The sequence below is a fragment of the Rattus norvegicus genome, chromosome 7 (genome assembly GCF_036323735.1).
Source record: "Rattus norvegicus strain BN/NHsdMcwi chromosome 7, GRCr8, whole genome shotgun sequence".
NCBI lineage: Eukaryota > Metazoa > Chordata > Mammalia > Rodentia > Muridae > Rattus > Rattus norvegicus.
Genome location: NC_086025.1, coordinates 9,774,712 through 9,800,039, shown reverse-complemented (window position 1 = coordinate 9,800,039; position 25,328 = coordinate 9,774,712). Strand labels below are relative to the sequence as shown.

The following is a 25,328-nucleotide window of genomic DNA, read 5'->3' as shown; positions in this document are numbered from 1 at the left end:
AAGGACCACATTGTGACGGCATGGGGACACCATGGCAGGCACAGAGATGGGGCAGACAGAGGAATCCAAAGAGTTGCATGTGGTGATCCAAGAGGCTACACATGGGTGATAGTTTTTGGTTCCATGAGGAAGCTAAAATCTGATGGGAAGTATAGAGGACAGCAAAGCGGGTCAGAGGGCTACGAAGGAGCTGAAGAAGCCAAAAGGCTCATGGATACCCGTGCAGGGTGGTATGCAATAGGAAATGCTGAATAATACAACGGCTGTGGGCTTACTCCACCCAAGCGCTCCCGGAGGAGCCCGTGTGAAGCCCCTGCAGGTTGGAAGGCTCCACAGTGGGGAGGGGGGTTGTGCGCCCTGAGCCAACAGACTCGCAGTACTAGCGTTGGCCACTAGGTGGGGCACGGCACCTCCTCTGGCACAGCAGGTGCAATGGGGCGGCCCAGCTCCACCCACCCCGATTCCAGGTCCCAGAGCTCGGTAGACCTCTGGGATCTGATGTCTTTTTCTCAAACAGGGATTTAAGCTCTCATTGGTTTCTAAAAGAGCTCAGCCTCTTAAATTCCCGTTCGCACACCTTTTTCTGCACCAACCTCTCTCATAATTAAAAGAGGGTATGCAGTAGGTATTCAACTTGTGCAGGATGGGAGGGCATAGCAAGGATGGCTTGCTTGCGTGGTGGGGGAGGTCCTGAGGCACCTTTTGACTAGAGCTTGTTAGTTCCTCCACCATGTGCAGCTCTAGGGGTCTGTCCCCACCCCCACTTCCCCTGCTGGTTCCAGAAGGGGGCGGGAAGCGGACGCCCCCAGGCGCCCTGTCACCAAGCTCCGGTTGCTGGGTAACCAGGCGGGCGGGTGCGCAGCTGCGCCAGGCGTGGGTGACTGAGTTGTGCATGCTACTGTAGGCAGCCCCCTCCCAGGCCCTCAGAGGGTCCTAGCATAGCTGGAGTATATCGGCGGGGTGCCTCAGTTTCCCCATGACGTAGCTGGGGACCCTGGGGGCCATGGGAACCAATTAGACAGACACGAGGGCAGGTTTTTAAAAAGGGCTTCTTTAATTAAATACATGGGTGAGAGGCCAGGCGGAATGTCGGAGAGGTGCCCCCTACAGAAAGAACAAACAAATCCCTTAGGACCCTTGTCCTGCCTGCCCTGCAGACATCACCCTTCAATGGTTAGACCCAAGTCCCAGTTATCAATCAGAACCTGAAGTTAGGGGGGAGGGAAAGGACACCAGGACAAAACTCTGGTTGCTTATGGAGTTAACTGCCAAAGACCAGACCTTTCCCGGTTACAGGAGGGACAGACCAGCAGGAGCTGGGATGAAGCAAGATACATCCAAAAGACACAAAAAGAATGGGGCCCCAGCCCCCGACCCACCCCGCAAACTAAGGCATCTCATTTCTGTGGGGCCAATGGAAGTTCCTGGGAGGGGAGCTGGCCCAGGACCCTTCGAGCCCAGCTCCAGAAGGGTGACCTCCCTCCACGCAGGCTCAGGTAAAGGTAGCAATACCCAAAGCCTCCCTCATTGCATTTTGGAAGGTTCTGAAATGCCAGTAACCTCCCACAGCCAACACAGGGCAGCTCGACTTTCTGTGTCCCCAACTCCTTGGTGTGTGTGGAGGAGAGCCCCTAATTGCCTTTCTAGAAAAGATCTCCAAACTGCAGTAGGAGAGGACCCTACTGGGGACACTTCTGAGACCTCCCCCCACTCATACCCCTGAGGATGATGGCCACACAAGGGGACCCCACTGAACATGGAACTCGAGCCTGAAAAAAAGTCTATCATGTGCAAAAAGAAACCCGAGCTACCCCAGAAGGCCCAGGGGCTGGATGCCCCGTTCCCAATCCTGGAGTCCAAGGCCACCCTCTGCAGACACCCAAGAGTGAAGAGCACACAAAGGCCAGAGCCCTATATCTGTAGCCCAATGGCCACAGGGGTCCTACAGAAGATTGTCTGAGACGCATTGCCACAAAGGCCAAACTCAGGGACCCTAACCCAGTGGGAGAAGGGAGGCTAAGCCCCAGGCACCAGACACCCACTGTCTCTCTCACACATATGCACACCCAGATAGGAGAGCCAGGCCCCCATACCAGCAGTCAGAGAGGACAATAAATAATTTCTTTACCACCTGCCCAGCACCACACCCGAGCTGAGTGAGTGGTGCTGCTCTGAGGGGGCCTCCACCTGCACCCCACAGCCCTAAGTTCTCTGAAAACTGTGGCACCTCCTGTACCCCTGGGGCTGGGAGTCGGGGGGCCCTTATTGAGGGCAGAACCTATGGACACCTGAGATTTGAGTACCCATGGAAGGGGGTCAGCCAGGCTGCACACCCCCCCATTTCCCTGAACTTCCGCCAATGGCTTTCAGTGGAGCGGGGACAGGTCGGGGCCCATGGGAAGCCCCAGTCACCTATGGCTCTGTGTACCTGTGTCCCAACCTGGAGGGGTGACTAGGGGGCTGAAGACGAGGAGTGGGACTGGGCTTCATGCCCGGTGCCACCCAGCAGGGAAAGCAGAGGGTGGCAGAAGGGGTAAGGAGGACCTGCCAACTGCCCATTTGGGGGTCCCTGCAGAGGGGACAAGACAGTTAACCATGGCTATTTACAGACAGAACCTGAGGCCAGCCACCTCCCAAGCCCCCCAGGTGACCCAAGTCCATTCTTGGTCCCCTCGCTGCTTCCTTGAGGTGGGCTGGAACTCCCGGACAGGCTCTCCAGAGGACAGACATCCTCGACGGAAATCCCTGCTGAGGCCTGGCAAGCAGGCCACTCAGGGTGGACAGGTCAGGGCTCTACAAGCCGGCCGGAGCTGGGCTGGGGACAGGGCTAGGTGTGGGGCTGCCAGCCAAGCTGCAGGGCAGCGAGTCGCTGGGCGAGGCGCTGCGGGCACCAGGTCGTCGCAGTAGTTCCGGGCGGAAGCCAGGATGCCGCCGGGCGTGCTTGGTCAGGTGGTCGCTGCGGGTGAAGCGCTTGGTACACAGGGGACAGGGGAAGCGCTTCTCGCCTGTGTGCGTCCGGTGGTGGCGGGCCAGCTCATCGGAACGGGCGAACTTCTTGTCACAGCCAGGCCAATCACAGGCAAAGGGCCGCTCACCTGGGCAAGAAAGAATGGTCAGTGAGCAAGGGCAGGGGAGAGCTTTCTTACAAACCCCAAGGCTGCAGTCCATCGACAGAAGTGGCCCTAATTAACACTCCCTGTCACCTTGCTTCCATCTCCTCCACTGGAATGACAGGCACGGGCCACCACTGCCTTGTATTCAGAATCCAGGATACCTCTATGGGAGTATCCTGCCCAGTGAGCTACATTCCCAGTCAGTCTTGCCACCACGTCCATGGCTGGCCTGTGTCTTTTTGGACACCACCTTGTCGACTTCTGCCCAACCAAAAAACAGGTCCTCAGCTGCCCCAGTCCCCAACAGTGTCCAAAATGAAAGGGGATGGGAGTGGGGGTGGGGAAGAGGGGACCGAAAGGTGTTTCTCCAGGTCCTTTATTGGACACCCTGGGCCACCGGCAATTTTGAATAATCAGACCCAAGCTAGTTTCAGCCCGTGGTTCTGAAGCTTAATGCTCTCATGCTTTATAGAGATAGGAAAGGCCAGGCAGCAATTTCAAACTTAGTTTAAATTCAATTCCTGAGGGGGAGGGCGGAGCCTAGGGGTGTGGCCTCAGAGGGTAGAGCCAGTCATGCAGCATTGGACAGGGGCCGGCCTACACTAGGCAACTTCCTCCACAGACCCCTCCCACCACCCTATTGGCCTCGCCCAGGTCCCGCCAGCAACAGCCATGCCCAACCAAGCTTTCTGGTCCCCAGGAGGCCTCTACAACACCAGGCCTCATCTCGTGGTTAACATCTTCCCAGGTGGGCCTCCAAGGACCAAGAAGAGGCTCACCCGGGACCCCAGTGCCTGGGACCTGGTGTAGATGGCTCTAGGCTCCAAGTCTGGGGATGAGGGACAACATACATGGTATATCCAAAAGCCTGGTAGGGTGGTGTGCAGGTAGTGTTGACCCAATAGTCCGTGTACAATTCTGCTTGTGACAGAGTCTAGAGGAAGTCGGAGGTAGAACCAGGCCACTAGTGACCCGAAGGCCTAAGCTCTGGGAAGCCACGACGGGACCAGTACAAGGTTACCTCGTGTGGTCTGATCCACTGGAGAACAGGTACTCTCAAGGGCTCATGCGCCTGAGAAAATGGCCAAGGGGCCCCCGAGACAGGGCTCATGGAAGTGAGGAGAGAAGTGTAGATGCAACCAGAAGGCAGAACAGATACTTGACTGTACTGAAGGCCAGGTTGACCGGGTGACATCTTTGCTCTAAACAGCTCAGGGGATGCCAGGAGAGAAGAACTGAGGAAGGGGAGGGAAATCGGACAGATCTGGAACTAGGCGGGGCGTCCGCCATCACCGCCCAGGAAGCAGGCAGAAGAAAATTATCTCCATCCGGGCCCCCTGCAAACCACACCCATGGGCCCCTCACCATGGAAGGGCAGAATGCAGGAAGCCGCCTCTGGGATCCCCATGTGCCAATTCTGTATGGCACCCAGGCCACCTGAGGCCCCACAGGTTACGATACTCGACAGCAAAGAAAAAGACGAGGGACCATTTCCAAAGTGTGCCCCCCAAATGATTCAAAATACCAGGTCCAGTAAGAATGTTTGTCAGCGGGCCCAAGAGCCCCCAAAAGTACTCCTCCCCGCCACAGCGCTCAAAGGGCTCAATCTGAGGGGTTATAGGGCTAGGTTCCTGGCTTTGGTACAAGGGGGACATGCAATCCTGTCGCCATTTTGCGGATGGGAGGGCTAAGAGGAAAAGGGGACACCCCTAGCATGCAATCAGCTTACTTCCCCTTTCGGGGCCTCCCTGTGGGGCTGGTCCCCGCCTCTAGCTCCCTAGTTCCACTTTGTCAAGAGCAGGTTGCAGTGGAGGCGACCGCTGCCAGCACCAGCCCGCTGGGAACGCAGCTGCTGCACGAAGCTCGGAGGCGACCGGCAGAGACTTCGGCAGCCCAACCGGCCTTGCTCACGTGGTCCTAGCTCCCGCCACAGGGGAGACAGAGGCCCGGGCCGGGGTCGCCTTGCTGTGCTGGGAGCCTGCCAGTCCCCGCCCCACACTTGGGGGTTGGGGAGCGCACGTGTGCGCACCAGTGGTGGTATGTCACGCACACCGAACCCCCACACCGAGACGTTGGGTACATACTTGCCAAAAGCCTGGCCTAGATGTGCTCCAGTATCACAGTCTACCCAGAGGGGTAGGTAACTTGGGGGAAGAGGGTACTGCAGGCCAGGGAGTCCAAGAAAGACCAAGCTGCCGGAGTCCCCTGTCTGCACCACAGCTCCAGGTGACCCAACTGCAGCACCTCCCGCGGGGAGGAGGAGGATTAGGTGGGTGGGGACTACTCCGGAACGGCCCTGTGGGCGTGGCTGTGGACTTGACCCTCTGACTCAGAAAGGGCCAGCATGAGCTAGGGACTCTCAGGAGCCTTAGGTACTTAGCAGCCTCTAAGACATGCGGGTTGTAACACCCAATAAACTTGCTCCAGGAGGGGACCTGAAGGTGCAGTGTCCATCAGACCACGCCTGACTCTACCTGCGTCTAAACTCCTCCTTGGGTGTTTAAACACTCTGGGGTGACTAAGGCCGGCAGCTGTCTGGGGGCTTGCCCTATCCCCACCTTGGGGGCAGTCAACCATAAAGTCCAAACCTTGGCTGTGACCGCCCACGACCACTTTCCTGATGGGCATCTCCTCGGCTCCACCGGTAGGCCCCCAGTATGACAGACATCCCCCCCACCCCCCTACGACACCTAGCTGTGAGCTGAGACCAGGTGCTGAGTTCCCAACTCCGTTCCTCAAATTTCATAGCATGGGTCTGGCACTGGGACGGTGCTCAATGCTCGCCCCTGAGAAAGTCTACAGGCCTAGTCTACAGTCCTGGATTTAGGAGCACGAACCAGGAAGGCTGTCTTGCTGTGCTCAGAGTCTGAGACTTCCCAAGAGGGGACTATCTATATAAAAGAAGGGCAGCTGACACAGGAGAGGCCTCCTGCTACCAGGCTCATCTTAACCCTAATGGGAGGTGGATCCCCCAGGACCCCCACAGAAGAGAACCACCTTGCAAAACTGTCACCATACACACCACAGTACACACAGGCCCGTACGCACGCACGCACGCACAATAAATAAAAATACTTTAAGCTAGGTGGTAGTGCTGTACTCCTTCAATCCCAGCACTTGGGAGGCAGAGGCAGGCAGATCTCTGAGTCTGAGACCAGCCTAGTCTACAGAGAGAGTTCCAAGCAACCAGGCCTACAGAGAGAAGCCCTGAGGCCAACCATTTTAAGTCCCAACTTTCTCAGACCAAAAGCTCATGAATTAAAGACAGGTAGCACAGCCCAGTACCCCTCTCCTTCCCAGAGGGCCAGGTTGCCTGATCACTGTCAGGAGCTCTGGAGTCAGTAGTAAGGACAACACACCCATGGAGCTTTAGGCTGGACACCATCCCACCCTCCAAAAGGCTGCCAGTCCTGACTGGTTTCTGCCAACTGCCAGCCTATCTGGCTGCTTTTATCAGGAGCCTAGGTGGGGGTATGGTTATCGCCTCCAGCAATATTGGGGTGCCCCCACCAGCTGGAGAACAGGCAGCCAGCCCTAGCTGCTGGGTGCTGCAGGGAAGAGTTGAGTTGATAGGGTGGTAGCAGTCCCCAAAGGCCACCTCAGCCCCACAGGGCTTGACCTCTCTCCCCTTTTCTACAGGGCTCCAAGTCCCATTGAGGAACACTGCCCCTCTGCCTGCGGAGGAACGCGCTCCTTCCCACCCCAGGTCTCAGTTTCCCCATCTGTCTCTCCTCCTGGAAACAGCTTCAAAGTGATTAGAAGCATTAACACTAGGGGTGGCCACAGCCTTCTCTGCACCCTACCCGCTTCAGACGTCTGTCACCCCACCCTCAACTCTTCTCCCACCCTAATCCCTCCTCCATAAAGAGGTTTCCAGATAAAGCCAAGCTGGCCTCTGAGATACCCTCACCACAGAGACTAAAGGCAACACTTCAATAGCCTTCAAAATCCCAGCCCTAGGGCCAGCTGACTGTTCCCTCTCCAGCTACACACTGGCTCCACCCAGGCCTCAGCAAGTCTTTCCCACCTTCCCACTTCAAAGTTAGTGGGGGGGCAGGATGCCCACAGAGACCCTGCACTGTCCTGCTGATCACAGACAGTAACATTTCCTCAAACCTCTAATATTTGTTTTTACACTACTGTGTGTGTAGGAACATGCATGCCAGGTGCATATGGAAGTTGGTGACAGTGGGCACTCTCCTTCCGCTGCGCTGGTCTCTACGATGGATCTTTCTTGGCCATCACCCTTACCCTGGCCCCAACGCTAATGTTTCTCAGTCTTAAGTAAACAGGTGTTTTGGGCACCTAGAGCTGACCCTGAAGCCCTCCAGGAGATACTGGACAATACGGAAGCCCAAGGCAGGGACTGCATGGAGACCACCCTGCAGGGCCCAGGACACCTCACTGAGATAACCTGGTCCCAAAGCGGTGAGACTCTGCTTGGATGAACATTCAGGCCTCTCCCAGGTCTGGGTTCTATCTCAAGGGACCAGATTGAGGACCCCCCACCCTCCGAGGCCCAGGGAAAGAGAATTCCAGAGACGGAGAGGCACTGAGCAGCATACAGAACCTGAGCCAGCCTCTCTTCCCGCCCCCGCCCCAAGGCTAGCTCTCGCGGTATCCATAGTAACCACATCAACAGCTCCCACAGTCTCTGAAGTCCTTCCCCAACCCAAGCAGGGTCTGTAAGCAACTGCCTTGCCAAGCTTGCCTGCTGCCTGTAGGCCTCTGCTGGGAGTGTCCTGTAACCCCCACCTCCTGCTCTCCTCTGCACCCCCAAGTACAACTACAACAAGATGGACATATGGGGCCGCAAGGCGGCCTGTGCTGCCTATGCCTCCATGAGAACTAAATGGATCCAGGCCCTAGTCAGGTGTGAGTGGGTGGGTAGACCGCAGGATTCTTTCTCCTAGGCCACAGTCTTAGGGCATGGCTCTGAAGGAGACCAGATCTACCCCAGGCCCAGCACCCGAGGTGTCTGTGACCACACAGTCTCTCCACAGAGGAGAGACTGGGCAAGTCAGCTGTGGCCCTCAGGAGAAAGCTGAAGCAGGAGGATTTCCTTGAGTTTCAAAGTTAGCCTGGGCTACAGAGTGAGAACAAACATATCTCAAAAAATGAGGCCTGGTGGTGCACGTCTTTAATCCCAGTACTCGAGAGGCAGAGGCAGGCCAATCTGTGAGTTAGTTTAAGGCCAGCCTAGTCTACAGAGCAAGTCCTAGGACTGCCAGGGCTGCAGTGGTCCTGTCTACAAGGATAAGTCATTTAAACAACTAAACGGCAGAACCGAAGGTAAGTGGTCCCCAGATACCCCCAAAATAACATAAAGGTGCCCAGACCCCCGTGAATCTCCCGGTCCCACAAATGGCTATAATTCGGGGTTTGGGGACATAGCAACCCCTCTCCCCTGGTGTTGACACAAGGAGCCAGTGAAGTGTGGAAGCCACCCCACACCCCAGGTCACTGCCGTCATCCCCAGACCCCAGATTTCAGCTCTCAGCTCTCAGTTGCTCTGGCCCACCAGGTCACCCTCCCAGTTTAGGGATGGCCTACAGCCTTTGACAGCTGAGTAACAGAACTGTCTCCTGATGTCCCAGGAGGTATGTGGGGAGGACACTGGACTCCTCTTTTACCCACCCCAAGTTCTGGGAACCAGAAAGACTGCTGGTTTGGAAAGTGTGGGCGGTGCAGCCTGAATCAGACAGGGTCCCATCACTGCGTGGCCAAACTCACTTAGCATGAACCAGGACACCCTGGACTCCACTGTGTGGCAAAGAGAGAGATCTCTCTCCATTCTCTTCCTCCCCCCTCCCTCTCACTCACACTCACACAGCCTTGCTATCTGTGTGGCCCCCTCAAATGTTCTGTAGAGAGAATGGCGTATTCATATGGAGCTGCCTGTGCATGTGGGCACCAACATGGGGGCAGCCTCTACACCACAGGGGCTAAGGGCAGCGGCTCAAAGACAGAGCGAGAGGAGGCACCATCTATGCCCACTTTCTGGCTCAGCAGGATCCAAAGATGGCTCCCCTACCCCCCTACCTGCCCTGAACATGCCTGAGGCCACCCACGCACCTATGGGGGCTGTCCTAAACTCTCCCAGTGTGACCGTGATGGAAGCCCCCGATCAATCAAGCCCTGTTTGGGTGCCTTGTTGCCCACAGCAACTGTAAGAGAAAGGCGGCCTCTATCTTTTATGTAGGCAGGAGATGGTGGACCAAAAGCAAGTAAATTAGGGGCATAACAGACGGGTGGCCCTATTCCAGGGAGGCCTCAGAGCTGTAGATCACACCACTGCCAAAGGGGTGGATTCTCAAATCCCAGTGCACACTCCCAGCTAACACGGACAGACCCTTGGATCATCCAGGTCAGGAAGCAGCCAGTACCTAGCAAAAGCTTTTGTCTCATCCATTTGGGCTTCCCAGAAACACTTGGTGTGGCTAAAGCTCGTTGCCCACCTTGGACCTTGAACAGATCGATCACAGGTGTGTGGAGTGGGCCAACACAAGAGGTGGGAGGAGAGTTGTGGTGGGTATTTCAATCCTATTGGATTGAAGATTCAAGCCCCAACTCCGGGTCCGGGTCGTGGCCTCACTCCACCACGTTCAAGTACACAGAATGGAAAGAAAAATGTCCCGGGCAGCCACCCCCTCACCACCGCTATCACTTAACCCTATGCTGTAGGCTTCGCTGCCCTTCGGAGGGAATCCGCGCTGCTACCCCGGAGGCGGTAACCCGGATCTACCAACCCTCTTCACAGATAAGGAAACTGAGGCTGGGGGAGGGCGGAGGAACTACGGAACCGGATGTTCTGACCACCAAGCATGAGAGACCATGAGCACAAAAAAGCAGGACAGAAACAGCAAGCGGGACTGAGGTTAGGAAGCTGAGGGCTGCGATCGCACGTGCTGAACCCACCACGCCAGGGTGGATACCGAACGACCTGCAGTCGCGGGAGATTTGGCCACCCCGGCCGCCCTCAGCGCGCCGCCCGACCGCGTGGCCGCCACGCCTCCCCGCGCGCGCCCCACCCACCACGTCCCCGCCCTCCCGGCCGGCGGGCCGCTGAAGCCTGGGCGCGCCCCCCTCCCCGCCCCCCACGCGCCACGCAGTTTCGGGGTTCCAAGTGTGAGGGGGAAATGGGGTTCCCGAGATCTCTCTACTGCACTCCCTGAACCCACCGGTGCAAAAAACGAGGGGCTTACCTGTGTGAGTCCGCAGGTGTGACTTGAGGTGCGAAGACTTGTAATAGGCTTTGGCGCAGCCTGGGAAGGGACAGCGGTGGCTCTTGGCCGCGCCGGGGGCGCGGCCCGAAGACGGAGACGAAGCGGCCGAGGAGGAGGAGACCGGAGAGGTGCCCCCCGCGGTGTTGGCTGCTGTGGCGACTCCCGGCCCGCCTCTCAGATCGGCCAGGATGCTGGCGGCCAGCAGGTGGGGCGCAGCGGTGGCGCCTCCCGACCCCGGAGCGGTGGCTGGCGGTGGCGGTGCCCCAGGGGTCCCCGGCGGCGTGGCCTCGCGGCGCGTGGCGCGCACATCCAGGCCGGCAGCGGGGCCCGCGCCCTCGGGGCCGGGTCGCCCGCGATGCACCACGGCTCCCGAAGAGATGGCCATGAGCACGTCGGCGGCAAAGTAATCCACACACGCCACGGCCGCCGACATGCCGGGCAAGGACGCGGAGGCACGGGATCCGCGGCGGGAGAGAGGCGGAGGCGGCGGGACCTACGCCCGTCCGGCCGGCAGCGGCTGCTGGAGTGCGGGAGGCGGAGGAGGGAAGGGAGGAGGAGGCCCCCGGCGCGCCGCCGCCGCCCGCGCTCAGTCCCGCCCCGCCCCGCCCCGCCTGACGCTCCCTGACGCACCGGAGCCCGCGGGGGCGGCCACGGCCCGCCCCGCCCGTAGGACGCCCCCTCGGGGTTCAGTGGCCACGCCCTCTCCCCACCGCGGTCACGCCCCCTCCTGCCGCGCCCTCTGTCGTCCGGAGAGTCGCGCGCCGCCGCGGATGGGCGGAGCTCACTACGCCAGCTGCCGGTCCTCCCCCACTTCGACACTCTCGTGTACCAGCAGAGCACCCGGGGTCCCCTATCACCCTGGATTGTGTCCTCTCCACTCAAGAACAAGCCAGCGGAGGCAAACCGTTCCTCTGGTCTGGCACGCACTACCCCTACCGGTGCCCTTCCTGGATCGCCACCTCCCAACGCGTTGAGAGTTACGCCCACCCCTGCGACACGCCCACACACCCCACCCCAGCCTCGGATGCCCCGCCTTTACCCCAGTGCGCGCCACGCCTCCTCGGGGTGCGCGCTCCATCTCCTTCCCGGCGCGCCCACCACGCTGTGCGGGGTGCGCAGTCGCCGGGAGCCCTCCCCTCTCCAACTCGTCCCTCCCCCAACATTCAGGCACTGGGACGCGCCCCTGTCCGCGGTGTATGTGTGTGGGGGTTGCGTTCCGCACGTGGCCAGGGTGGGGGTGCGGAAGCGCGCTGCCCCGCCCCCGAGCCACGTGCGCGACCCTCCCCCTCCTTCCTCGCCCTGGAACAGGGCATTAACCCACAGGTTCTGACTCCCCATCTCTGGGTCCCCAATGCCATTCTTGGTTTGGGGAACAAAATATCCCAAAGGTGGAACTTTTCAGTGTAGGGTACCCACCACCCTGCCTGGCTGATCGAGTCTGTAGCGTTCGTCTTTGCGCACCGGGATTCGGGAATCACTAGGCCTGTGGATAACCGGTATGGCAAAAGTGAGCGGAGCTGCAATAAAATGGCCTGGCTCGGTCATCTGTGCCAAGCTCGGGATACCAGAGTTCGGGTCGTTTCTTCCCTTCCCCAGCTGGGCCCTTGAGACTGGGGGAGGGCAAACTGAGGCTGACTAAAGGAGCGATTGGAAACTTGCATGGATAATCGGCCAAGTTGTGAAATGATGGTCCCCTAAAAGCCACAGGCCCCAGGCGCCGGTTGCGCGGAAGTAGGAGACCAGGCTCCCGCCCCTTCCTAACTCCCGCCGGGTTGTCGAGGCCATGCAGTGGCCTGCGCAGCCTCCAGTGGGCGGAGCACCCCAGCTCCATCATGTTTATTCTCCAGCAAAGGCTAAACGGTGGCAGAGGCCCCTACTCTGGGTGTCGTGTCTACTTTCCCGACCTGTACTCCAAGCTGTCTTACTTGGTCAGGTTCCATCTCTCTACCGTCGAGTTGGCCGTGTTTCCCTAGGCCCCACTATACTTTGTGTTGACACTTTGTCCTTCAACCGCAGAGGTTGGATACTCTGGGGGACCTCTGCACCAATCTGGCTGGACAGAAATGGACAGGTTACACAAGTCCACGTTGCTCAGGGGACACACCCACGTTTCATCCCACTGCTTGCCCTCCAACAACCAGAACCATGCGGTCCTGACCAAGCTTCTGTGGCTTTCTGAGGGGATACGGTTGCCCTCCCTCCTGCCACCCATACACCTGAAGAGAGTTCTTTTTTCAGAACTGCGATCAAGAGGAATTGGCTCATGATGCCCCGCCTACCAACAGCCCTACAGTGGTAAACAGGGTTGGTTGTACAACCAGCAGGTGGTGCCACTTAGCGTGCCCCAACCATTCCTGGAGCTCATTGTGTCCTAAGGGCTTAAGCCTGTGAGAGCCATCAGTGAGCTAAGCCTGCCTCTGCACGTAGCGGCCCCCTTGTGGGTGCTTGCGTACCATTCATGCATATTAGCCTCATAACCCAAGCCTCAGCAACACTCAGGCCAAGCTGACACGATGGGGAGCCTCCTGCTGACCTGACCCAGGAGGGACCTACAGAACAGTCACCCTACCATACAGGTTTGAACCCTGCTGAGGATTCTGGGAAAATACTCAGCCTACTCCCACAAGGAGAAACTGGCAAGTCATTTTCTCTGATAGTACCTTTGGGGCTCAAGCACTTGTCCTCGCTAGTCCCATGGGTGATTCCTGTTTTGTCTTTTGTTTTTATTTTCAGACAGGATCTAGGGGTGTCGGGGGACAGGTCTGAGCTATCGTGACTACCCAGCATTTGGCTACATGAATTTCAGGTCTTTTTTGACACAGCTCTGGATGTCCTAGAATTTACTCAGTGGACCAGACTGGCCTCAAACTCACAAGAGATCCACTTGCCTCTGCCTTTCCAGTGCTGGGATAAGCTGTGGCCACCACACCAGTCTCTCAAAGGTGAACTATTAAGGACCCTGTCTGAGTGTTTCTATCTGAAGGACGGAGTTAAGGTGCAGGGGGCCTGAAACTGCAACTGGCAGGCACTCGGGTCTCAGAGAAGTCAGAGATCCCAAGAGGCCTGTCACTTCTCAGAGACTTAACTGTGTCTGTTTTGACCTATGCCCTGGGGACAGCCACAGAGACCTGGGTCAGGGGGGAACAGACTACAGACCAATAACACTGTAACTCCCAGGCTATGGCTGAGGAAAGCTGACCAGCCAGGCACTAGGGCTGGTTTTCTTGTGGAAAAAGACCCTAAGATTTAGCTTGAACCAGGGCAGCATCCAACACAAGCAGAAGGCTGGACCAGGCTACTACATACGTGGGGCCATGTTTGTGGTTTTGTTTTGTTTTGATTATCTGGGCATGCAGTCCACACCTTTATTCTTAACATCCTGAAGTGGAGGCACAAAGATCAAGAGATCAAGATTGGGGTTGGGGATTTAGCTCAGTGATAGAGCGCTTGCCTAGCAAGCTCAAGACCCTGGGTTCAGTCCTCAGCTCGGGGGGTGGGGGGGGTGGGGGTGGGGGGGGAGATAAAGATTATTCCTGGCTGTATAGAAAGTTCCAGATCAGAGCAGCCTGGGGAAACACCTTTAATCCCAGCACTTGGGAGGTAGAGGCAAGGAGATCTCTATAAGTTTGAGGCCAGCCTGGTCTACACAGATAAGTTTGTCTTGTTTGTTTTTGAGACAGGGTGTCATTTTGTAGCCCTGGCTGGACTTGAACTCTCAGAGATCTACCTGTCTGCCTCAGCCTTCCAAGTGCTGGTGTTGGAGGCATGAGCCACAGTGTCTGGCTGGGAAAAGCTTGTCTTAAAGAGGGCTGGAGAGATGGTTCAGTGGTTAGAGCACTGACTGCTCTTCCAGAGGTCCTGAGTTCAATTCCCAGCAACCACATGGTGGATCACAACCATCTGTAATGGGATCTGATGTCACCTTCTGGTGTGTCTGAAGAAATGGACAGTGTGCACATATAATAAATAAATTTTTTAAATGTCCTACAGACAATGGCTAACAGGTAATCTAGTTGGAGGCATTTAAAAGAAAAGAAAGTCTGAGTGAATCAGTGGGCAGGTCAGCCATGTATGCATACAACAATATTCAACATGGGTGCCTCAGCCAAAGGCAGCCAGCATCCCCAACATCCTGTTATATATGTCCAGGGTAAGGGAGGTAGCTGTGTCAGAGAGACCTGTTCCAGGTCCGAGGACACGGTGGGCTCTGGAGAAGTCTGAACCTTGAGCAGTCATTGGTCCCTTGCCTTTGTTACCCTTAGCTGGGTCCAGACAATGCTCACACTGAGAGCCTTCAAGACAGGAAAGCCCTCCCAGCCACAGAGGACAGATGATCTGAGAGGCCTAAGTCGGCATCTGTAGCCATTCAGAAAACAGTGTTCAAGGCCCACAAGATGGGTGTCTGTGGCAGGCCTGATCCTGTCCACTCCAGTCTGGATGCCGTGACTTCCCTGGACTACTAGGTCCCTTGACTGGAGGTTAAGTCAGGTATGGGGACATGAGGTGACCCCAGGACTAGGAAACCACTACAAGTAGGGCATGAAAGAGTGTCAGGGAGAGCAGCCTGGCTGCAGCCATACAGCGGTGGGGGGAATTTCCGGGAGTGGACTATGGCCTCTGGTGAGGGCTATGTGAGAAAAGGGGCAACTGGAGGACAGAGATTCACAGACAACTAGGAGCTGGGGTCATTGTCTAGTCTGAGGTCCACAACCCCACCCCCACCTTCCTGCTGGTAGGAAATGGGCAGGCAGGTGCCTGTGGGTACTGCTGACTGAGGAGGCTCTGCGGCCACCTGGCAAGTGTGACTGAGCGGTGGCGGCCACAAGATCTCAGAGCATCAAAGCAGGAAGAGCCACAGGGAGGTTACAGATGTCATCCTGGATTTAAGGTGGTTTCCTTGTAAATTTAATCTGTAAATGAGGGATCTGCATTCGTTTCTTCTTGGTGGGGGTGGGGAGGTGGTTTGATATATTGTTGTTGTTGTTGTTATTTAACACAGAATCTCTCTGCTTAGCCCCGGTTGTCCTGGAACTCACTCTGTAGACCAGGGTGGCCAAGAACTCAAGAGATCTGCCTGCCTCTGCCTTCCAAGTGCTGGGATTAGAGGCATGTGCCACCAAGGCCAGCTTTTCTAGGGATTCTCGGCCTGGGCTCCACCCCTGTGCCACGCTCCCAGCCTCTAATTGGGAGATTCTAGGCAGGGCTCCATCCCCCTGTGCCACGCCCCTAGCTCGCACAGACGGACATAAAGTGTCTTAAAAAGGCACTTCCAGTGGTCCTGAGTTCAAATCCCAGCAACCACATGGTGGCTCACAACCATCTGTAATGGGATCTGATGCCCTCTCCTGGTGTCTAAAAACAGCTACAGTATACTCATATAAATAAAAAATTTTTTAAAAATTAAAATTAAAAAAAAAGTTTTAACCTGCTGATTCTGGTGGGAAAAGGGGAAAAAAAGGTTTAACCTGTTATGAGGTGGTGTTGGCAGCCCATGCTTTTACTGCCAGAGCTCAGGAGGCAGAAGCAGGAGGATCTCTGTGAGTTCAGTGCCAGCCTGGTCTACAAGAGTGTTTCAACAGCCAGAGCTACAGAGAAAGCTTGTCTTTAAAAAACAATAAACAAACAAACCAACTGACCACAAAGTTGCCCAGGCATAGTGCTACACATCTTTAATTTCTGCACACCAAAGACAGAAACAGGCCAATTGATGTGAATTCAAAGCCAAGTTGGGCTCCAAGGAGAGACCCTGTTTCAGAAAACAGTAAGAAAAACTAGTGTCTGTCATGGTTGAGGGCACCAGCTGCCCTTACAGAGGATCCAAGTTCAGATCCCAGCCCACAACCATGTAGGGCAGCTCACACCTACCTGTGGTCCAGCTCTAGGGAACAGAGACCCTTCCCTTGCCTTCCAGAACACAACACAGACCTGGCTAGAAGCCAAACACCCGCACACTGTGAGCAGACAAAGGGTGATTTTCTTATTGTTTTTATATCTGTGTGTGTGTGTGTGTGTGCGAGCGCGCGCGCACGTGTGGCGTGCGCACATGTGCACAGGAGGCTTCAGTCCAGAGGCCTTGTGTCCCCTGGAGCGGAGTGGCAGGCACTTATGAACCGATTATGGGTGCTGGGAACTGAGCTGGGTCCTCTGCCAAGGGCAGCAAGTTCCCCTGACCACTGAGCCGTCTCTCCAGCCCCCCAATTTACTTAATATATAAAGTACTTTAGCAAACAACAAAAACCATGAGATACAGAAGATTTAAATATTCATCTTTATAACAAATGTACATTTATACAAGTTAGAATGACTGATAGTGACAGGGACGGTTATCACAAAACACGACAGAGAAGCATTTAAAAAGTTGGCTACAGTAGGGCCAGCCAGACGGCCCAGTGAGTAGACACTTGCCTCCAAGCCTGATAACCTGAATTCAGGCCCCGGGAGAACAGACTCCTGACACTCGAACTCCGCATGTATGCAGTGGTACATGTGCCTCACCCCTAATAAATATGTTGTTTGTGTTTCGACTTTTCAAGACAGGTTTCTCTGTGTAGCCCTGGCTATCATGAAACTATGGTGACCAGGCTGGCCTCAAACTCACAGAGCTCTGCCTGCCTCCTGAGTGCTGGGATTAAAGGTGTGGGCCACCAAGCTTGCTGCAGCTCACAGGCTGGCTCAGGGCTTGCTCAGAGCTGGCATTCCAGCTGTGGGGAGGTCTAAGGCCTGAGCTGTGTACTGTCAGCCAGCTAGGCTCAGAGACAGAGGGAGACCTTGTGGGCTGTGGACCAATGGGTGGAACCCTCTGCATTCACTGTGCCCCATGCTCCAGCCCCAGCAGCTCCAGGTATGGCATCATTCAGCGAAGTCCATGAAGAGAGCGAATTATAGAGCAAGACCCTGTCTCACAGAGTAAACATAGGACTGTATCTGCGGCTTAGCTGCGGGGAGCCCTGGGCTCCATCCCCAGCACCCAGAAAACCAGACTTTGTGGTCATCAACAGCTGGGCTTGGGGAGAGGGTAGGGAGGTCAAAAGAACACATCTCTTCTTTAAGTATCCAAACAGCCTTGCTATTTTATCCTGAGTTATGCTGCCCTGGCACCACCATCCCCTCACCCTGACTCTACCCATGTGCTGGTTTAGTGTTTTGATATAGGGTCCTCAATATCGATAGCCCCCTCCCTCATTATAGGATGACAGGTTCAGAATGATGCCCTTCCTCTCCTCACCCGGTACATTCTGGGCCTGTGTGCACCAAGGTCACAGTGGAGAACCAGCCTAGGACAATTCTGCATTTCAGGGCCATGGGTGGGAGCAATGGGCAGCGATCAGGATGAAACAGAGTAGAGGGAATGGGGGGTGTAGGGCCTAGGGAAACTTGCAGCAGGTGGTGGAAGAGCCAAACCAGGCAGTGGGATGGGACCACACACAGGGATCTGGTGAGGGGGATGGGACCATACACAGGGATCTGGTGAGGGGGATGGGACCACACACAGGGATCTGGTGAGGGGGATGGGGCCACACACAGGGATCTGGTGAGGGCACCTGAGCAACCTGTGTCAAGGTCCTGAGGTTGGAGAGGAGGTGCCAGGTTAGGAAGCCCCGGATTTGCTGAAACACGGGCTGGGGAGCCAGCTTCAGCACTGACCACCAACTTTGGGGGTGCTGGAGAGATGGCTCAGTGGTTGAAAGCACTCTTGCAGAGCATCTAGGTTCAATTCCCAGTACCCACATAGCACAGACATACATGCACTCAAGTCAACAATGTACATAAAATAAAATAAATTTTAAAAACCACTAATTATAATTGTCACTTCTGTTCTTCAGGGGCTACAGCCATGCCCCCAAGGATTCCAGCTCCCCCAAATGTACCACCCACTCTTAAAGTGACCTCAGTCAGCTCAGGGCACTGATCTCCCCCCACAGGCCCTTCCTCACTCGCCCTAGGGACCCTGTGACTAGGGAAACATCACAAGGCTCAGCCCCACAGAGCACATGGCCCTAGGTGTACGCTGCAGTCCTGGGGAGACCTCCGCAGCTCCCAACTGGCACAGTGCAAGGCCTGGTCCTGTCATCTGGAGTGGGAGCCCAGTGCGCAGTGGGGATCGGGGCTCCTGCAGAGCTGGTTGCTGCCCTGCAGTCCTGGGTGCAGACCCTGGGTGGGATGACCTGAGGGTTTCCCTCACACTCCCCACACCCAGCTGGTCCCAGCGATCCAGGAAGGCGCACTAGAGCCATGAAGAAGCCAAGGCAACCCTAAAATCTTAATCCTTTAATTAGTTTCCCTCTTTCCTTCTCTTTGCTTCCCCGAGGAGAGAAGAGGGACCTCTGTCGCCTGCACATGGTTCATGGCCCCTGGGTGCCAGGCAGGTCCTGGGCTCCGGGTCACATGCAGCCCCGGCAGGAGGCCCGCGTACTGCTGAGGTCCCTGTGGCTTGGTTAGGTGCGTTGGCTGGGCAGCTCCTGGGAGATGAAGCGGCGTAGGCGCTCCAGGTATTGACTATACAGCTCAATGTCGTTGTGCCCAGCACCCTCCACCCACAGCGGCTCCACGGCCTTTGGACAGCGCTCATACAGTGCCAGCCCGTGTGAGAAGTCGATCACCTCGTCTTCTGTGCCGTGGATGATGAGCACCGGTGACGTGATCTTCGACACCTTCTCGATGCTGGAGGAAAAAAGATGATGGTCAGGCTGGAGCCCCGCCCCTTCTCAGGCCCCGCCCCTTCCAAGCCCCGCTCTCATGCTCACTTAGGGAAAGCATCGAAGCAGTAGGTCTTCTTGGTGTCAGGGAAGGCCACCCGCATGCCGGAGGTGAGAGGCGAGTGCAGGACCACTGCAGCACACTCATAACGTGACGCCAGATCCACTGTGGGCACGGTGCCAATGCTCTGGCCATACAGGATGATACTGTCTGGGCTGATGCCATACCTGAACGACATCAGGGGCAGGGTCAGCAGGCCTAGAGATGGGCAACCCCCAAAGCCTTACCAAGCGGTAGCTCCCTGGCGTTTTCCTCAGTGCCTCCCACAGGGTGGGGGACAGCGTGATAGACTCCGACTGAGGCAGGATTCCCTTCTGACCCCAGAGAGGGGCGGGCTGTCTCTTCCCAGTGCTGCCTCCCCACCAGTGTGGGTCTCTGGGAATTTAGGAAACTGTGTCCCCGGATGCTTGGCCCAGTTTAAAGTCCCTAGAGTCTTTCCTGCCCAATTAGAAGCTTGCACAACACAGGCAATGTAACAGCCAGCTCATTCCTAGCTCATCTCCTGCGGTTCCCACCCCAGCAGATCTGTGTGGTCACTTACCCTGGCTGAGCTGCCTAGTGCTCCCCACTGGTCTATCTCAGACAAGCCTCCACAGGACCCTTCCCTGAGCTCAGGCAGGAGGTGGAACACCCAGGGGCAACTCACAAGGCACCCCTGGGCTGACCAAGCCACCGCCCTGCCTGCTCCATACTGTCTGTAGTTCAAGCCTAAGCTCCGCCCACCATGGGGGGGGGCTTCAGAAGAGTCGCCCCACCTCAGGAGTTCCCTGAACTCAGTGCTGTAGTTGGACAATGGACAAAGCTTAGAACACACAGCAGTGACTCCCCAGGCTGCTGTACAGTGTGAGCAAGGGGAAGCCAGCCGAGGCAGGGTACAGGCACCTGTGGCACAAGGGGAGGGGCACTCAGACAGGTCCCCAGTGCCAGCATCAATAGTGCCAGGGGACCCAGCCCACTGGTACCTGGCACATCTCCAGGGCAACCAGGGTCCCTAACTCCCCAGGGCTGCCAGAGTTCCAGCACCACATGGAGCCCTAATCAAGGGTAGGGGCCTCTGGAAGTTGGGAGGGTGGTTTCATGCCCCTGCATGGGCCCAACATGGGCCCTGCTCTATGAAGGAGCAAAAGGATCCCTCACGAGGTAGGGTGAGCTGGGTGACCAGGAAAGCAGACTGACAAGAGTGACCCAGACCTCCTGCCTGCCATCATGTGGACACCTCTAGTACAGCCCATCCTGACAGCCACCTGCCCCAGAGCAAGTTCAGCTAATGGCACAGTCCCTGGCTGGCACTTGGGCTATCACCAGCCTGCTCCCAAGCCCCTCAATGACTATCTCCTAGACCCAGGGCCCCCTGTTCACTGTCTGACCAGGTAGAAGCACTCTCTTTCCCTGAGGATGGCAAGGTGGCATCGGCCACTGGCACTCCCATACCACCCACTGCCCCAAGAGCCAGGGCCCTCACCTGGTGCGCAGGGCCTGCCAGGCAGCGTCAATGTCAGCATAGAGGTTCTTCTCAGAGGGCCGGCCAGAGCTGATGCCATAGCCAGAGTAGTCGTAAGAGAAGATGTTGCAGCCGATGCGTGTGCCCAGGCCAACATAAAAGCTGCACATCTGGCCCAGGTCCACCGCATTGCCATGCGAGAAGAGAACTGTGTACCTAGTATGCAGGTGAGAGAGCAGGGCACAGCTGACCACCCACACCGGGCCAGCAGCACCTACTGTCTCATCTACTCGAAGCCAACTGGGACAGCCCAGCTCCACGGCTAGCCTCCCACTGCATGGCAGAGAGTGGCTGGGGATGGGACCGGAAGGCTGGTTAGTCCTAGCCTTAAGCCTGGCTGTGGTCAGCCAGCAGACCTTAGACCCTATCTACAGAGGGACCCACTGTAAGTTCATTCTTCAACAGACACACGTCCAGGCCAGGATGGCCAAGGGCCATCTCAGTGGTGGCATGCCCCCATGGTTCAGAACCGTGCATAAAAAGAGCCTGCTCTATTGCTAGGGGGAGGACCAGGCCCCATCCCTGACCACCAGCAAACTCTTGAGATCCACCCTGCCCCCAGTTGGCCACTGGCCAACCAAGACAGACCTGTAACAAAACAAAGGCCTGTGCCAGGTCAAGGCCATGCACCTGCCTAGCCCTGCCCAGGCGGCTTCCTGAAGCTCCTGCCTGACTCCTAAGTAAAGGTTCGCCCTTTGGACTCCAGACTCGACCTGGGAAAACTGTTGCTGCGCCACCTCACCCTCTGGAGACCTCAAAGCAAGAACCTGACAGCCGGGTCTCCTGTGCTTTACAAGAGGGGTCAGGTGGGCCGGAAGGCAGAGCAGTGCAATACCCACGCACTCCTGCTGTGTGTGCCCTGGGAGGGGGCAGCTCACCTGGCACCCGGTACACAGCGCACATACATGCAGGCAATGCGGTTGGCGCGCGCGCTCTTGGTCACGAAGACCTCAATGGTGTCCAGCTCGCGCTGGCCATACTGGAAGTCAGCGCGCTCCGTCAGGTGGATCTTCCAGCGCCCGGGGGTGGCCGCTGAGGTCCGCAGGGGACCCGAGGGGGCAGCGCCGGCCCCGCCGGGCCCCGGCTCGGGTTCAGGTACCAGAGAGTAGGTGGGCTCGGGAGGCAGGAAGGCGAGCTTGGCCGCGATGCGGCCCGGGCAGGGTGGGCAGCAGAACAGGCAGCAGAGCTCGCTCACCGACAGGCCGTTCATGGCGGGCGCCGGGCCCGCGCCGGGCCAGGGGGGGGGCGGGGGTGCTCCGAGATGCGGGCAGCGGCAGCTCGCGGGCTGCACACCTCAGTCCCGTTAGGAGGCCGCAGCCCGGCCCCATCGCGGTCCAAGGCGAGCCCCCAGGAGCCTCACAGCCACAGGTCTCCATGCCATACAGTGGGACACCCTGCGGGGGACACCGACATGTGGGTTCCCTCCAGGAAGCTAAGGTAGAACCAGATGCCAGCCTGTGCCAGGCAGGGAGGAAGGCTTGTCCCCACATCCACGGTCTATCTTGGTCCTCTCGGCCTGCCCACAGCCCTAGCTTACCCCACAGTCTCTCCTGGGCCTCTGTTGCAGAACTCCTATGTATGCCCCCCAGCTTCAGCCATTCCAGCACCCCCAGGCCTATGTCCAGACCCTTCTACATGCCCCACCAGTTTCTCCCTCAGTCCTTGAAGGAGTTATCCTCCAGAACAGGTAACAAAGGCGGCCCCAGGTTTTGAGCCAAAGGGATCCAAAGGCTCAGAGGCTCCCACACAGGAGGATGTGGAGGGGTGAGCAGTGGGGCCTTGGAACAGAGAGACAGAACCCAAGGGAGGAAGGAAGCAGACACAAAGGCCGGGAACAAGGACAGGATGCGTGCCAGACGCAGGGCCCCACTGGCTGGGACAATGGTTTGTCCCTGTGCTTGGGGCCAGGGTGTCTCCCCAGGGTCAGGGCAGCTGTGGCCTCAGGCAGCTGTAACCTCAGGGTTCGGTCACCCAACCTCCCAGGCCTGCCTCAGAGAGGCAGCAAACTGCAGGAGGGAAGTGAAGTGGGGGACAGGGCCTGACTCCAATAGAAACCCAAATGTTCCACTTCTGCAGGACATCCTGAAACGTGTTCAAGTGACACCAAAGCCACTGCCACTGTACACAGAGCTGCCAATGGGTAGACAGAGACATTTCCAGAAAAGCCCACCACCATCTCTCACAGCCTAGGAAGAAGGCAGGAGACATCATAGTACAATTTTAACAGGATATCCACATACATCTGGGTTTTAGGTCACAGCATATAAACCCACAGGGACAGAGGGACATGGATAACAGGCAAAGGAGACATATGACACTTAGGCAGCTGTGAGCCCGTCCACACACACATCTCTGATGCCCATGAGCCTGAGGCCAGCAGCTAGGTCGAGTGATGCCCCAGTCTGTAACAATCCAGAGGCACACTGGGAGACCAGCTGACACCCAGAGTAAGGACAAAGACAGTGCGAGAAGTCCCCAGCTCCCAGGCCACAATTCTCAACGATGCGACTGAACCTGTCTCCAGGAGACACCAGTCCACATCTGTAACCTAGAGCACTCCTAGGATGGAGCAGGTGGGGCCCAAGGAGACACCAGACCACATCTGTAACTGAGAGCACACCTAGCAGGGACACAGAGTAGCCTGGAACAGCTATTATCAAGGAATGACCCTGCCCCAAATACCCACGAGGTCAATGTTTAGAGACACCAACTTTATCATCAAGGTCTCCTCATGTAATACCCCTTAGTAACAGAGGGCTTGGGGCGGTCTGCAGTCCAGTGAGAAAGGATAAGGTGAGATAAGGCCAGGAAAGGGGGTGCTGCCCCTCACACTCCCCTCCAGGCCACTCCAATGGATCCTTAGGCCAGCTGGTCCATCCATGGCTACTGCACTCTAGTCTCCTTGCCTAGATCCATCCCAGCCACTATCATCCCATGTCAGAGTCCTCTTCACCCGGGCTACCTTGACACCTTGTACAGGATGGTCACACACCCATCGAGTGACCTCCCTTTTAAAGGAGTCCTCCTTCCTAGTCACAGACCTCATCCCTAGCCACAGTTTGTCAGGTGTGCAACTTCAGGGGTCTCAACCTGCAGTATGTTTTGTAGACAAGTGAAGAAAGGAGAGGCCTCAGTTTACCTCCTGAGGCTGTCCCTACCTACACCAGCACACTGAGTCCTCCATATGGTGAGGAGCCCTCATATTTATGATTCTAAATACTTCTACAGTTAACTAGATCTCCACCTTACCATAAGAAAGTCCACAGGGGCAGAACCACTAGGACCAATAACTACTCACTTCCATTCAACAACCATGTGCAGAGTAGCCAGAGAAAGTGAAGGTGTAGGAGAAAGACATTAAAGACATAAGCCCCCAGGGTCTGCCAGTGTTAAATGGAGAGGGCAGACAGCATGTGGGACTTCATGTCACAGATGGGAGCCATTGGGTACTGTAAGCCAAGATTATTTACTCACTGCCACAAAGTCCCAAGTATTGTGATCACAAACTTAAAACCAGACCCTAGTGTTACAAGCATGCAGGCTACTGTAAGGGCTCTAGGATGACCTACATATGACTGTCTGCATCGGGAAGCCTCACCCAGCAAGTCATAGTAGGGTGGCAACCCTCGCTAGAATGTAGAATGAGATGGCTCAGCAAGTAAAGGCACTTGCTACCAAGTTTGAAGATCCGAATTGGATCAGGTGATCTACAGGGTAGGGGAGGACTCCACAAAGCTGTCCGCTGTCCTCTGCGTAGGAACACACACGTGAAAAAAAGAAATAGCTAAGTGACCGGAGAGGTAAACCCGGGCGGCGAGAGAGGACTCGAAAAACTGCAAGGGCTCCCAGGGGAGCAGGGCCTGCTTCAAGCTGTACCCTCAGGCTCTGCTGCAGCATGAGGACTTCATGGTGGGGGTGATAAGGAACCATAAAGGAGTCCTGGACCGCAAAAGGGAAGCCTGCAGTGGGCCCCAGCTGACAGGAAGACGCCAGGCGAGGGGCAAAGGTGGCCGGTGAATGTCAGCAGACGATGTAAGCAGAGATGGTGTGGGATAGGGGCTGGGTCTGCGGCTGGGCCCCGGGCGTCTTGGGGGCACAGCCTTGTCCTGAGGAGGTTAAGCGATCACTCCAGGATCGCTGGACGGGGACATGGGGATGCCAGGGACCGGGTCCCGTAGCCATCCCGGGAGAGCGCAAAGAAGTATCGGACGCAGGGCCCCGCTCGATTCGGCCCCACTCCGCAAACCGCCGCAGCCCCCGCGCGCCCGCCCGCACTCACCGCCGCCCGCGCCCGCCGGCCCGGGGGCCGCACTCCATGGCTCCCGGCCGCCCGCCCGTGCGTCCGTCCGTCTGTCCCCCGGGGGCCCCGACCTAGCCTCCTGCACCGCCACCACCGCAGCTCCGCCGCGGGCGGAAGTGAGTTTTTCTAACACCGCCCCGGAAGTGATGCGAGGCGAATGCGCAAGCGAGAAGGACTCCGCTGGTCGTGGGGGCGGGGCAAAGCGATCACGAAGCGGATTGGATGGGTTGTTGTGAGGGAGGTACACGTGCTGGAGGTGGGGCCACAGGAGGGATTGCTGGGCGGGGCTCGAGCTGCAAGGCGGAACCTGATTGTGTAGGCGGGGCTTTCATGGGGGCGGGGCAGAAGTGAAGGTCTAAAGGAGCTTGGCTGGGCACGCGATACCTGGTGAAGAGCGGTGGTCTAGGGGCGGGGCCTGGAATGAGGGCGGA

General features: G+C 57.1%; 2 protein-coding genes across 4 annotated transcripts; both read right to left on the bottom strand.

Moving 5' to 3' along the window:
• Positions 1 to 1,035: 1,035 nt before the first annotated feature.
• On the bottom strand, positions 1,036 to 10,855 carry Klf16 (KLF transcription factor 16). Its single transcript, NM_001127604.1, has 2 exons — positions 10,319 to 10,855; positions 1,036 to 3,095 (listed from the first exon to the last, which is right to left on the bottom strand). Exons 1-2 carry the CDS (start codon positions 10,770 to 10,772, stop codon positions 2,794 to 2,796), a joined length of 756 nt encoding a protein of 251 aa, NP_001121076.1. The 5' UTR covers positions 10,773 to 10,855; the 3' UTR covers positions 1,036 to 2,793.
• A 7,737-nt stretch (positions 10,856 to 18,592) lies between these two features.
• Abhd17a (abhydrolase domain containing 17A, depalmitoylase) lies at positions 18,593 to 25,024 on the bottom strand. 3 transcript variants are annotated; one of them, XM_063263173.1, is made up of 6 exons: positions 23,207 to 24,864; positions 22,135 to 23,145; positions 21,476 to 21,991; positions 20,559 to 20,753; positions 19,084 to 19,263; positions 18,593 to 19,000 (listed from the first exon to the last, which is right to left on the bottom strand). In XM_063263173.1, the coding sequence occupies exons 3-6, from the start codon at positions 21,805 to 21,807 to the stop codon at positions 18,775 to 18,777; spliced, it is 933 nt and encodes a 310-aa protein (XP_063119243.1). In that variant the 5' UTR covers positions 21,808 to 21,991; positions 22,135 to 23,145; positions 23,207 to 24,864; the 3' UTR covers positions 18,593 to 18,774. The 3 variants fall into 3 exon arrangements, with proteins under 3 accessions (XP_063119243.1, NP_001006984.1, XP_008763312.1); NM_001006983.1 differs by lacking the exons at positions 22,135 to 23,145; positions 23,207 to 24,864 and adding an exon at positions 24,877 to 25,024; XM_008765090.4 differs by having other exon boundaries at positions 22,135 to 24,864.
• Positions 25,025 to 25,328: the final 304 nt, after the last annotated feature.